General features: G+C 41.5%; 1 protein-coding gene across 7 annotated transcripts in view; it reads right to left on the reverse strand.

Annotated features, from left to right (window-relative positions):
• The window catches only part of VPS13D (vacuolar protein sorting 13 homolog D), a 114697-nt gene that overhangs the window by 100768 nt on the left and 486 nt on the right, over window positions 1-13443 (reverse strand). For all 7 annotated transcript variants that reach the window (XM_088136670.1, XM_088136669.1, XM_088136668.1 and 4 more), the window contains exons 2-11: window positions 8038-8233; window positions 6778-6852; window positions 6421-6611; window positions 5612-5692; window positions 4739-4855; window positions 3860-3964; window positions 3572-3742; window positions 2706-2806; window positions 1173-1341; window positions 65-157 (exon numbers count right to left, since the gene is read on the reverse strand). In XM_088136670.1, coding sequence (XP_087992796.1) covers window positions 65-157; window positions 1173-1341; window positions 2706-2806; window positions 3572-3742; window positions 3860-3964; window positions 4739-4855; window positions 5612-5692; window positions 6421-6611; window positions 6778-6852; window positions 8038-8134 — 1200 coding nt within the window. In that variant the 5' untranslated portion in view covers window positions 8135-8233. The remainder of the gene's footprint in view (window positions 1-64; window positions 158-1172; window positions 1342-2705; window positions 2807-3571; window positions 3743-3859; window positions 3965-4738; window positions 4856-5611; window positions 5693-6420; window positions 6612-6777; window positions 6853-8037; window positions 8234-13443) is intronic.

Consider the following 13443-nt stretch of genomic DNA (forward strand, 5'->3'; position numbering starts at 1 on the left):
TACAACCCCCAGAACCCCTCACCAGCGGTCAACATCTAGACAACATCTCTGCATCGTCTCTCACCTCAGCCAGCTCCTGGAACTTGTTGTAAACTATTTCCCGCAAGATTTTTAGCTCCTCAAATGTTTGCTCATCTTCAACACGCTCCATTTCCTCCTGTAGATAGAAAAGGAAACCATGGGAAACCACTAAGAAAATACAAGATTTGGATCTGTTTGCAACAGGGATGTCTATTACCAAACCGCTAAACATAGAAGTTGGAAGATAAAACCCTGGGAACTGTAATACTAGCTGGCCCAGTCCTACATGAATTAAGCAACTGCTCAGTTTGCATGTAACCAAGTTGTGCAGGACTCCTGCACTTGTCAGCATTGTCCTCCTCTTTCCTCAGTGCACAACGGAAACATTTCTGTGATTGGAACAGATCATCTCATGAAACCACTGTTAATAATCCCAGGAATTCTTCAGCTGCGGTGCAGCACAGAGGAAAGAAACAACGCAAGAGACCCAGAGCATGTGCCCAGATTGCCCTAATCACGTGGGACACATCTGTCCAAACTGCTCCAGTGCCTCCCTGTCTTCAGAGTAGCAATTCACACCAGGACAGACAAGGAACAGCAGGACAGATCCCTTCACTCCCATCACAAAGGTTTCAAAGCTGCACAAGATTAAACCCGTGACTTAACCAGAGCTGAAAACAAGCCTTTTTTTCTACTGCTGACTTTACAACAGGCCAACTGCAGTTTCCAAACCTTTTAGAGCCAGTGGGCATCTCTGTTATTTTGAAAATACGTTATAAAGAAAAATATACAAAGAAATATCGGGGGGGGGGGGGTTGGCCAATGACAAACACTCAAGGCAAGGAATGCACTGAGCTGCAAATGTCCTTCATTTTGTTTTCCAAAAATGAGACTGAATTCGGTGAGGACTCAGAGGCATTGCTGGAAATGCAGGAGATATTTGAGGCTGGTGCTGTCCTTAATTAAAAGGATATAAATTAGGCAAATATAAAAAGCTACAACCAGGGGTTAAGATGGTGGCTGTGATGCTGCAACTGAAGCTCTGCCAGTTTTGACATCAGCAGTATAATCAGAGATTACAGTTCCAGATTAAAATCATGCATGCCAGCTTGATGGATTAATCATCTCAAGGTGATACAGTTTCTCAATACCTGCTCCTCGTCCGAAAGCGGCAATTCCTTCAACTTCTTGTAATACAGATCCGTGTACAAGACAGCATCTTGAGCCCGATGCAACATAAATTCCCAGGAAGAGTGCTCCTTCTGCTCTCTGATCTCGGCAAGGTGGACATTCAGAGCAAAGAGCCACCATTCTCGGCAGCTGGAACGAGCCAAATAAACCCTTTTTAGCAGCTGTGGCCAGGTAAAGGAACAAACATAAATAAGACCCCTGTACTGAAAGCTGCAGTGGCTGCCATGCTGGCTTGGGTGCTTGTGGGTTTCTTTTGTGGGAAATGCTGGTTAAAGTGAAATTAGACGAACAAAAAAACCCTCTTTCAGTTTGTTGATACCAATTTATTGATTTATATATCAAATTTGTCACCGGCATCTTGTTGAAATGACTCTGGGTAGTTTACAAAACAATGAAAATTAGTTAAAATTACAATATACAATAAACTTAATAAATAGAAAATAAATAGATCCAAGGATAGATATAAAATTGGCAGTCACTCAGGGAGCATCATCAAGGTGCCAGCCACCCCCAGGATTGGGTAAGTGTCAGAACTTGCATCAACCAACAATTATTAATTTACAAAACATAGCAGTCAATGGGAGTTTGCTTGATTTGCTTCTGCCAATTGTGACTGGGGAGGGGGGCTAGTAGTTAAGGGTTGTAATAGGAGTAGTCAGGGAGATGGTGAGGAGCTTAACTTTATATGGGCAATGAGGCCGGGTCAGATTGCAGGCAAGGCCAGTGGGTGCCTGCTGGCCAGGAAGGAGCTATGGATCCTTGGGAGGAAGGGAAGAGGTCACCACCAGGTGAAGAGGAATTGAGGTGCCAGGGCAATTAGGGGAGGGGGGATAAATAGAGGGAAATTTTTCTAGGCTTTAGTTTTAGCAATGTTTTGTTCAAAGCTACACATACCACAAAATAAAGAAGCATTTTCTGAACCAGGCCTGATTGCATGAGAATTCTTCGGGATTGGGGCGTGGACATTGTGGACTTGACAGTAAGATTGTTGTCACCCCAGGCAAGCTGACAGAGCCAGGTCTTTATCCTTTCCGGAAGGCCAGGAGGGTAGGGGCCCGCCTCACCTCTGGGGGGAGAATATTCTAAAGGGCGGGGGCAACGGCAAAGAAGGCTCTCCTCCTGCCCTTTGCCTCCAACCACTGCCCCAAACTGTGCTTCACACCACAAGCAACACTCAACTGTCATACCAAAAGTAAACATAATGATATAACAACAGGCGTAATTTTTATCCATCCTCAACCACTTTAGGAACAAAAAATCAGGAGCTCGGGAGCACTTTTTCTGACTAACAGATTTTATTCAAAAGTGTAAGTTTTGTCAGCTGCAAATAAAATCTGTTAGTCAGAAAAAGTGCTCCCAAGCTCCTGACTTTTTGCCACCACAGACTAACATGGCTCTTGTCCTACGCTTCAGAAACAGATTCTAACTTGTGGAGGTGGCTAAACTTAAAGCGTATTTCATTAAAAAAAAAACAGCACAAACAGAGCTCATACTTTCCAGCTATTGGGACCTTGGGTCTCCATTTTCTGAATTTGAGCTGTCGCTCTTTCCTATCCAACTCTTTCAGAAAGTCCATTATTTGCCGGTACTGCATCTGAATGAATAAAATAATGCATAATGGTTAGGGCAGTTGTCAGAGAAGCCTCCTGGAATCTAAACAACATATTGGTGGACATCAGCAGGAAAACCAATACTTCTCATGAAAAAATCACCCACTAGTTGAGAAGGCAAAGCTAGCTTTAGGTAACTGTAGATTCAGTGTACAGTACACAGAGACTCAAATGAGATATCAAATCAAGGGCAGAATGTATACATTGGGAGTAAAGGCATTCTCTGCCAAAGCCAGATAAAATAGTAAAATAAGTCAAATATGGATTTTTAATGGAACAAACCATCCAGAGTCATGAGTTTATGGGCTGGGACCAGTTAAATGAGGTTACGAGGGCGCTGAATGAGGGGGAATTGTGATGGGTCCTCATTGTTGCGGCCATTGCAGCGTCCCTGCAGTCACGACATCGTGATTCGGGTACTTGGCAACTGGACTGAAATTACCACATTGCGGCATCCTGTGGTCACGGGATCACTATTTGCAACCTTCATTTGCCAGCTTCTAATATGCAAAGTCAATGGGGAAGATAGCAGGAGCTTGCAAATGGCGAGCACATGACCGTGGGACACTGCGACTGTGCGAGATTCACATAACGACGAGAACTCCCGTCCTAAGTTGGTGCGGTCACATGACATTGTGCTTTACGACCACACCACTTAGCAATGGAGTTGCTGATCCCAATTACTGTTGTTAAGTGAGGACTACCTGTATCAGAATGCAAACCAATTTCCTGAGAGGATTTTTTTTCACCTGGGAGAGTTTCAATGGTATTGTTTCCAGCTGGATGTCAAATTCCAGGCGTGGCATATTCCGTGATCGCAGGGGCTTTTTGGAACGGTTACTCTTGAGAAGAGCAGACGTGCACACTGGCTCCATGATGTAATTATGGTCCCGGCTCTCCATGCTGTTATCCATTGCTTCCTGGAAATTAGAATCGCATTAATTCTTTTAAATAGGTATATTTTAATCTTGCTGATGAATATGCACAGAGGTGCCTGGCAGTCATAGAAATTGAATAAATAAATAAAAGCCTGGTACCTGCAGCTCCCCAGGAAGCAGGTCTCCCCACAGAGTACAATCACTATCCCAATAGATGCTGAAGTCAGAAATATCCAACTGTTTTTTCTTCATTAGCTCTTCCACCTCCAAGCAAGAAAAATTGCATTTGAAGCACGATGAAAACACAATACACTGCTCTAAATAATTGGCAAACAATTACTTCCCTAGAGGAACCGTTTCTAAGCTGAGGACCACCTCAGCCTTTTAAATGGCATGCCGAGGTATCCACTCCAAAAACTGGGTTAAGCCAGGACAAAGGATGAAGAAACCCAGAAACGACACCGATTTTGATTTATGCTCATTTTAATTTAAAACAATACAGTACACTTACGGCTGTGAATTTAATAGCCTTTCCCTTGGGTTGATTTAAAAAAAAATGACAATTTGGCACTGGGGTTTTTTTGGTGGGCTTCAGGACTGTCTTTAACGTTTTGGGGGACCACACTGCTCAAGAAACCAGTGCTTTAGAATTGCAATCTCTCACACAAATTGAGAGTTTGGTCTAGGGCTTAAGGCACTAGGCTAGAAAGCAGGAGACAGTGAGTTCTAGTCCCCCCTTAGGCATGAAAAGCAGCTGGGCAACTTTGGGCCATTCACTCTTAGCCCAATTCACCTCACAGGGTTGTTGTTATGAGGAAAATAGAAGAAGGCATGTTCTAGGAGGTATGTTCACCGCCTTGAAGGTGGGATTAAAAAAATCTAAAAAAAAAAATTGACACATCAAGCAAATCTGGTTGCGCTGGGTCACAGGTCAGTAACACAGAGTAACCGAAAGGTAAATGATATCAGCCAAACAGGCTTCCCTTCTCTCCAACAGACATAAGCATAACACTTAGCAGGGGCTCGATATTTACTCACCGGCTCCTCTGTGGCATTTTGTATGGATACATTTTTTATACAGATTCCAAAGGCAAAGGGTTGGGATGGACTGGTGACACCATCCTCAAATCTCAGGTGTACATCTTGAATGTTTAGCTGATAAGTAGAAAAAAGAAGGGGCAGGTCTTTTTTAATTTGCCTTCTAAAGGTCAGTGCAAACGTATCATTAACAAACATAGCTGCAGGAAGAATGTGGTCTTGTTTGCTACTATAATGTTGCCATGTTTTTTACTCTTTTGGCTACTGTAGTATGCCAATTAGTCCATGGCTCAGAGACACAGTGCCCCCTTGACATACCAAAGGTGCCCAGTTGACTCCATGGCATCTCCAGTTGGGCTCCATTTGAAATCCTGAAAAACTGCTGCCAGGGTGGTTTTTATAATATCAAGCTAACAGGTAGAGGCAGCGTGTTGTGTTCTGGGGACTGACATGCATTTAGTAGAAACTGAGTGCGCCCATAAGCAGTCTCTGGCCACGCCAATAAAAGAATGCACAACCACTGTGTCCACCTGTGATGGAATGGAATGATGAAGGCCAGGCTCCTTGGGCTAGGAGTTCCTTGGGCTAGGCCTGAAATCAATCTTCCCAGACTCAAACCCCAGTTCCCAAAGTCCTCCAGCCACAACAGTGTGACTTCCTCGGGGAGGTGCCAGTCTCATCCTCTTGATCCTCCCACGCGGTTCTGGCGAGCTAAGAAAATGTTTAACTCCCTGAGCCTGGCCTTCATAATTCCATTCCATCACACCACCAAACAAAAAATCTGCATTACGACTTGATGTGACAGTGAAGATGGAGAGGGGATCACTTTATACATTCTCGAGCAATATTGAATTCTTCACCCATTCAACTTACTTCAATGTTCTCTATGATCCTTGCAACAACTGAGGCAGTGACCGAATACCAGTAAGATTCTGCTATCTGCTCCCCTTCTTTCTAAAAAGAGAACAGACGAGGTTCTGTCCTGTGGAGAAGACCATTAAGTACCACAACAAGCACCCTCATATACTCACCACCTGTTTTAATATTAAGTGGGTTCCCAGAGACCCACTAACTGCCTGAGTAGAGGTGTTAACTTGGCATGTGTGTTTTGTTGTGGGGTTTTGTCTCCTTGCTTTCCTGTACAACCATCCAGAATCTCATGATTCAGGCGGTCCATTAATATTGAAAACAAATCAGTACATTAAGGGCACAAAAGACAGTAACAGCAAACTGAACAGTCAAACTTGGTCCTGCTATTTGGCCAAGTTGGTCTCCAGAACAATGCCACTCAGCTACACAGCTCATAGCAAAGGGAAAGTGAAAAAGAAATTCTCATCAGCAGCAAAGAGCTTTCCCTGTGCTGCTTTTTCCACCCCAAGGGTTAAAGTGTGGTATTAGCACATCCGCTTCATGTGACAAAACACATGCGTTTATGTCACCAGGTGCAGGCACGATTTGAAAAGTGCACTCTAGCAAAGAAGTGTGGAATATAAATATATGCCAGTGTTTCCTATCCATCTCAACTTATTTTCTTTTCTTCGAATTGGGAGATTCTGGATTATTTCAAGATACAAAAGCTAACCTTCATACGGAGGATATGGTTTCTGGCAGTCAGATTTGGGGCTCCAATGCAATGGCAGAAATCATTCAAGCTTTCCACAGAAAACTCCCAAGTGACTCACTTTCCATTTTTCTTCCAGAGCGAGTAAAGTTGCTTTCTTGTTCTCCTTTTCTAGCAGCTTCTCTCTCTCTTCATCAAACTCCTCTTGTTTTTCTGGTGAGCCAATAACATGCAATCTTGACACGGATATCACCCAGGGGTCGATGTGGGGACGGTAGAATGGTATCTGCAGGGTGATCTTGCCAATAAACCCTACAGTTGTGAAGGAGAATCCTGTTGTTACCCGTGCATGTCAAGAGTCTCAATCCACATCTCTTGCAGCTCGATGCAAGGCAAGCAGGAGGATTCCTCAGCATGGAGCCACTAGCCCTGCCTCTTAAAGGGCCATTTGCTTAGGGTCTCTCTCCCAAATACCTACCAGCTTTCACTTCAAATGGCAACAATTCCTTCAAGGCATCTTTCTTTAGTGGTAAGTTTTCCAACTCTACAGCACCTGAAGGAAAAATACAACAACAACAAAAAAAGTAAATGTAGCAAAAATTAGACAAAAACAAATTTGGGCAAAGTTATCCTTGCAGAAGATGCCTTTTATCACTGCTGGAATTACAATGCTTAGCACCTGAGAGGGCGGCTGCAACAGTGTAATAAAAGCTTCACCTGTTTGTTATGTGTGATGCACCATCACGGCCACCATCTTGGCTTCTTTGGGGTCACCCGTGGAGCCATACGTCTTCCATTTGAATACCACCTCCCCTCCAATAAGCTCAGAGCAGGATTTCAGCCTCATTAATATCCATCAGAAAAAGTTTAGGTCAAGAGACAGAAATGTCCGAGATAAGGAATCAAAATGTTCCTACAGCTCAACTACCAATAAAATCCTTTTGGAACCACGGATGCCTGGATAGCCAGACCATCTCCCCCTTAGATGGAGAGTCTTAGAAATGTGGTGCATCAGGTTGATTGGTTGTAATTGTATTCATTCTTTTATTTAATTGTGTTACATTAATGCTGTAAGCTGCTCAAAAGTGGAGTGGCATCCAGTTGTTTCTGCCCATCTGGTAAGGTTGGGTCGAGTGGGTCCCCTCAATCCAAGGTTGTCATCTTGAGGGATGGAAGAAGTGTGCTTCTCTGTCGCTGCCCCTGCCCTCTGAACAGCCTCCCCCAGGAGATGCGGGCAGCTCCCACCCTCCAGGGGTTCTGGAAGACCCTTCAGACTTGGCTCCGTTCCAAGGACTGGGGTTAGGGGGCCTGTGCAATCCCCGGGGAATCTTTTTTCTCAACGTTGGGGCTGCTGTTTTAGTCTGGGCATTCGTGTAGTTTTAGTGGTGTCTTTAAAACATATGTACAGGATATTCTGTAAGCTGTCCAGAGTCTTTGCGGAGTTGGGTGGCCTTAACCAATCTAATAAATAAATAAATGGTTGTAGTAAATAAATAAATAATATCGCCACCATCATAACGATCGTCATCATTTCTGCCCATAGAATTATTTCTGTACCCATTCTCTGAGATGATGCTTTTGCCTATGTTACATGGTGTTTTTCATTTCCTGCTGGAGCAATTGTGTGCTACTCAGCACTCATCTCATTAAAGCCCGAAAGCAGCCGATGTGGCTGGCTAATCACTAGAAGGAAACACCATGTAGCCAGCCTTGGTAAAAATCCAACCAAATGCCTTACCTTTGAGAAGAGCTACTGAAAGCTGGTCTGTGTTCAGGTTACTGACATATTTGCCTAGGTAGTTGTTGAGGACCCACGCTATCAACCCTTCCAACATGACTACTTCTTAGGAGAAGATGAGGATCACGTTGTCATTCCCAGTTTCTTCCTTTCATGGTTCATAGATGACTTACACGAAATACAGAAGGCTTGGTCTCTGCACAGAAACAAACACCGGTTTGTCAACAATTGCAACCACCCCCCAGTCTGTGAAAACAGTTCCAGAGAGAAGCAATAAACAGTTGTGCTTTCTCACACTTAGCTCTACATTTGCACACTTGGATGGCAGACCAGTGAGTTATTTGTTTCCAACAGGATTACTGTAATGAGTGGTACATGAGGTGGTCCATGAAGACAACTCCAAAGTTTAAATACAGTATGCAGGGAAACACATTAATTAATACAGGGTATATAGGAAAGTAGTTATATTCACAGATTCTAAGAGACACATCCAGTGCTATTTCCTTCTAAGTTCAATCCACACTGCAGATGCTGTCTTCTAAGTGGTTTAAAGTTAAATATCTTCAGGAACATTTCTGTTCAGCCAATACTGCTTGAGACTATGGGGAGGCATGCGCTTGTGTGTGTTTTCTCAAGTTTTCCTTCTCTACTGTAAGATCTTGATTTTGGAATAGTCTCCCCTTCTAGGTGCAGCTACTTGGCAACATACATATTTTTGACAACTAGGCAAAAAGTATTTATTTCTCCACATACTCTATTTTTTAAAAAAGATGTCTGATTGATCAGCTATTTTAGGCATCTATCAGTTTTATTCTTAAAGATGATGATGCTATTTTAGGTTTTTCACTATACAGTGCCCAAAGATTTCTGATTAGGTTTACAAAACCCGTAACCTTATGATGGCTGGGTATTTTATCCACAATAACCATAAACAAGTCAACAATGAGCTCAAGTTTGCCAATGAATTGAAATTGGCCACGCTACTTTCACTTTCGTATTCTTCCATACTTTTTTGTATTAGTCTCCACAGCCATACGTCTTAGGGACTTTCTCTCTTTCCTAACTCCTCTTTGCCACAGAATGTTTCAGGAACAAAATGCAAATCCTTCAACTGTAAATAAAAATTTCCCTCTACTTTCAGCTACTTGTCTAACTTCCTTACCTTGGAGGAAAAATAAATTGCAATGCAAGCTGAAGTAAATGTCATGTTTTTGTTTCTCCAGAGTTGGATCAACAATTTAAAGGATAAGAAAAGAATCTGAACTAAAGATCAAGAAGAACTTCCTGACAATACGAGCTTTTTGACACTGGAACTGCCTGTTATGGCTAACATTAACTTAAGGCTGTCAACGATATAAAAGCAATGTTATGGAGACATGCCAGGAAAAGAAAAATATTGCTGGGGAATGTTTGGGTCATGATTAGAGCGCAAGTGGAGAAAGGCCCATTTAAGCTGGATGTTTCTCAGATCTCTACAGTATATCTGAAAAGTGATTTTGTACCACTTGTGCAAAGGAGTCTGGACCCTATTTCTTTTTCTAAAAAAAGAAAATAAAAGTTGGAGAGGAGAGAGAAAAAGCGTTGCCATCTGCTCTATACGCCATTTTGTTTTGTGCCAAGCTGGGTGTGTGTGTATGAAAATATATAGAAAGAGGGGGAGAGAGCTGTGTTTCATGCTTGCTCCACAGAAAGGGCAAGGACTCTGCTTTGGCTCAGAGTCACTTTCTCTATATTCCTCCCAGCCAGCAGAAGCTATTATTGGCTACCAAGTCAAGACAATCTGTACACCTCTGAGCAGAGACTGGGCAGAAACTGGGTCACGCTTGCATTTAGAAGCAAACTGCTGATCGCAGAACTAACATACAACCATCAAGACCAGCGATGAACTAATGGTACGGTTTTGTAGATTTGGGCCAATCTAAACAACATTCAAAATATTTAGAACAGTTCAGATGTATCACTACACCAACATATCTTTTCAGAAGCTCTATCACCTCCCCTCTAATGCAATTTAGGGTCAGTGGCTAAAGCAGACAGAAAATTACTAGCATAAGCACACACCCAGTAAGTTAATGACTATGTTTATTTTCTTTTTAAATATGGAGACTTCATAGATAGGCTGTCTCCCTGTCTAAATTTTCAGGACAAGAATATGACACAGATGGGGGAGATGGGCGGGTGAGAAATTTAATAAATAAATAAATAAACTTCTTCCCCAACATATCCTCCAGATATGTGGACTTCAGTTTCCAGAATTCCCAGCCAGAATGGCCACTCCTGAAAATTCTGGAAGTTGAAGGTCATCTGCCTGGAAGGCACCAAGACTGTTGCAGAAAACAAAGGGAAAATAGGTAGAATTGCCAGACTAATTTGCTGTAAGATGGCATATTAAGGAGGGAGAAGAATGCTGCAACTGTACCATGCCAGTTTGTTTAAAAAGGACAAGGTATTGGACAATAAAAAGCAGTTACTTTTAAATTAAAAAAAAACTCAACTGTTTGGTGAGGGTGAACAGGAGAAACAAAGAATGGGAAGAATTGCTACAAGATAATAGGAAGTCTTTAGCAACAGAAAGCATACGTAGCAGTGGGAATTTCAATGGAAGAAAAACATTATTTTTAGAGAAAATGGCTATAAGATGTTTTATTGCTGGTGTATTACTCCAGTATTGATTGCTAAGACAGTTCATTTTCTAAAAATTGCTGGAAATGTAATGATCAGATTGGATTTTTCTATATTTGGTGCCAATGTTGTAAATCACAATAATTTTGGAATACAATTTATAATAGAATGAAACAAATTCTAAAAGCCAAATTTCCTTTCTAATCTGCTATTTTTAAATCTGTAGTATTACTAAACTTTGTATCACCACAAAGTATACTGAACTAGCATCGTACAGTGGTACCTCGGGTCATGAACGCTTCTATTCACGACCAATTCGGATCACGAGCAGCACCGTTCGCAAAATTTTGCTTCCGTTCGCGAACTCCGCATCGGGTGACGAACAGGATCCGCGGCCATTTTCCCTGCTGACACACGTGGTCGTGGCTTCCTGTAGGGAGGGGGACTCTCCCTCCAAACAATAACCACCTCCCCACCCACCTTCCTGTCCTCCACGCCTCAAGCAAGGTTAGTGTTCTCTCTCTTCATAGTGTACTGTACTGTACTTTGTGTCATATTTTTGTGATTTAAAAAAACAACAACATATGGTTCAGAACGGATTAACCGTATTTACATTGAACCTTATGGGAAAATTTGATTCGGGTCGCGACCAGAATCACGGAACAAATTAAGTTCGTGATTCGAGGTACCACTGTATATAGTAACTGCTGCAAAGATACACATTGCAAAGATATACTTCTGGTTGGAAAGATAGTACAGTTCCTTCTGCAGAAGAATGGCTAATTAATTTGTAGGAGTATGTCTTGATGCCTGAGATAATTTTGTATTTAAAAAGTAATCTGATGCAGAATTTAATTCAAGTTGGGAACCATTTTTGATTATAATTCCATAAATGTACAACATCCAACACTGAGTTTCATTTAACATTTTAGACATTGTAGGAAGAGAGTTGTATTAGTCTAGATATCACTCCAATTTAAATCTTACATTAATCATGTCACCCTCTGCATCTAATGAAGTGAGCTGTAGCTCATAAAAGCTTATGCCTTTTAATAATAAAATTGGTTAGTTGGAAAAGGGGCTACTGGATTCCTGATTTCACATTTAAATATTCTAATTTTCAATTATCTGTTGAATAAGAATTGATCTATCACTGTTCAGACAAAATTACTGTGATTCTTTATCCTACTTCATGATTCATACTGTGATTATTTCCATTCATATTTATATACTAAATGAATCTTAAAAATGCCTTGAAGTTTTAAAACAGTGTAAGATATTCATATATGTAAAACTAATGAAATACTGGAAACTCTTATTTAACAAATTTAGTCTTTTTTAATTCTATGGTGCTTGTAAACGTCCTGCTTATTCATTCTGTTTTATTCTTCTTTTTTGCCTCTTTTTTCCTCCTTTCTTAAAAAATGTTTGATAAAAACCCATCAAGAGAGTTCTTGATGCTGCAGGACTGACAGACTCACGTGCTATAGCCAATTATAAATGATAAGTTCCAACTTGGAAAACCTTGACGCCTACAAAATAGTTATGCAATCCTCTTTGCCTAGCAAACATTTCTTTGGCTCATTGGATGGTACATTAAAATTCCATTCACTGATAAATGCTGTTCTTGTGGTCAGAATAAAGTTGAGATCCTTTCACGTGTAGTTTTCCATTGCCCTTTTTACATCAGTTCACATGCAATTACCACCTCTTAACAAAAATTCAGTCTTTGATGAGGGAGAGACAGTTTGTATCTTACTCACAGCTCAGAATCCTACTACAGTAGTAGAGTTGCTAGTTTTTATCCGCAGTGATTTCTATAAGAAGGTATAAGATGACTTAATCTTGGAGCAGGGACATTATGAAGGAATTTTATCCTTTGTGTTATCCTATTTTATTTTTTATATTTCATTCTTAGTTTATCTCTTTTTAGGTTTCATGAGACTGAGGCACTGCTTCTGTTTTATTTGACTATGGCTTCTGTGTTTTATTTTGCTGGTCATTCTCCATAATTAAATAAAGCGAGCAAGTACTACAAATGTAATTTTAAAAAAACAGAAAGAAAGATTATTCTCATGTCTTCTGACAGGCAAAATGGAATAGAAATCAAACAATACATTAATTTTCGGCCAAAACTGTACAGACAGGGAGGAATAGAGAGAACAAATGAGAAGAAGGTCCTTTACACAACAGCAACAAAAACTGTATTTTTTTCCACAGCTACATTTTTCTGTGGGTGGGGAGAAACAGAAAGAATGCAATAATACTGGCTTAACTACAGAAATCAAAGATTATGAACAAATGAAGCTACTGTGCCAATATTTTGCCAGCTGAAAGTTATTTTTTCTCATTGCTCCTTGGGAACAGAGAAAAAAAAAAGATAAAAACTCTGCAACTCTGTTAGTGGATGATCTGACAGTGGGAAAAGAACCACTTCTCCCCCAGACTGGGTTTTGGGGAGGAGGAGGTAAAGGTCCACCTGCAGGTCCACCGTTGGAAAAGGAACAGCAGAAAATACACGTTTTTCTTTTCTTTTCTCCTCCTAAGCAAGAGAAAGGAAACTTAGGGAAAGGGAAGCAGCCAACAGGAAGAGGCCTGGGGAGAGAAGGCGATGCTCCTGGCCTACCTTGCAGGGTGGTCGGAAGAAGCCGAGAAGAACTATGGCAGGTCCTTTTACACCCCCCCCCCGCCCGGCTACAACTTTTCCTCCTATTTTTCTCACGAGAAGACACAGAAAGTGAACGAACACGGGCCTCGGGAAAGAAAGCGGTGCTGCTAAGGGGG

The sequence above is a fragment of the Python bivittatus genome, unplaced genomic scaffold (assembly GCF_059951505.1).
Source record: "Python bivittatus isolate LINGU-HERP-01145 unplaced genomic scaffold, Pbiv_v1 ctg000090_np1212, whole genome shotgun sequence".
Classification (NCBI taxonomy): Eukaryota; Metazoa; Chordata; class Lepidosauria; order Squamata; family Pythonidae; genus Python; species Python bivittatus.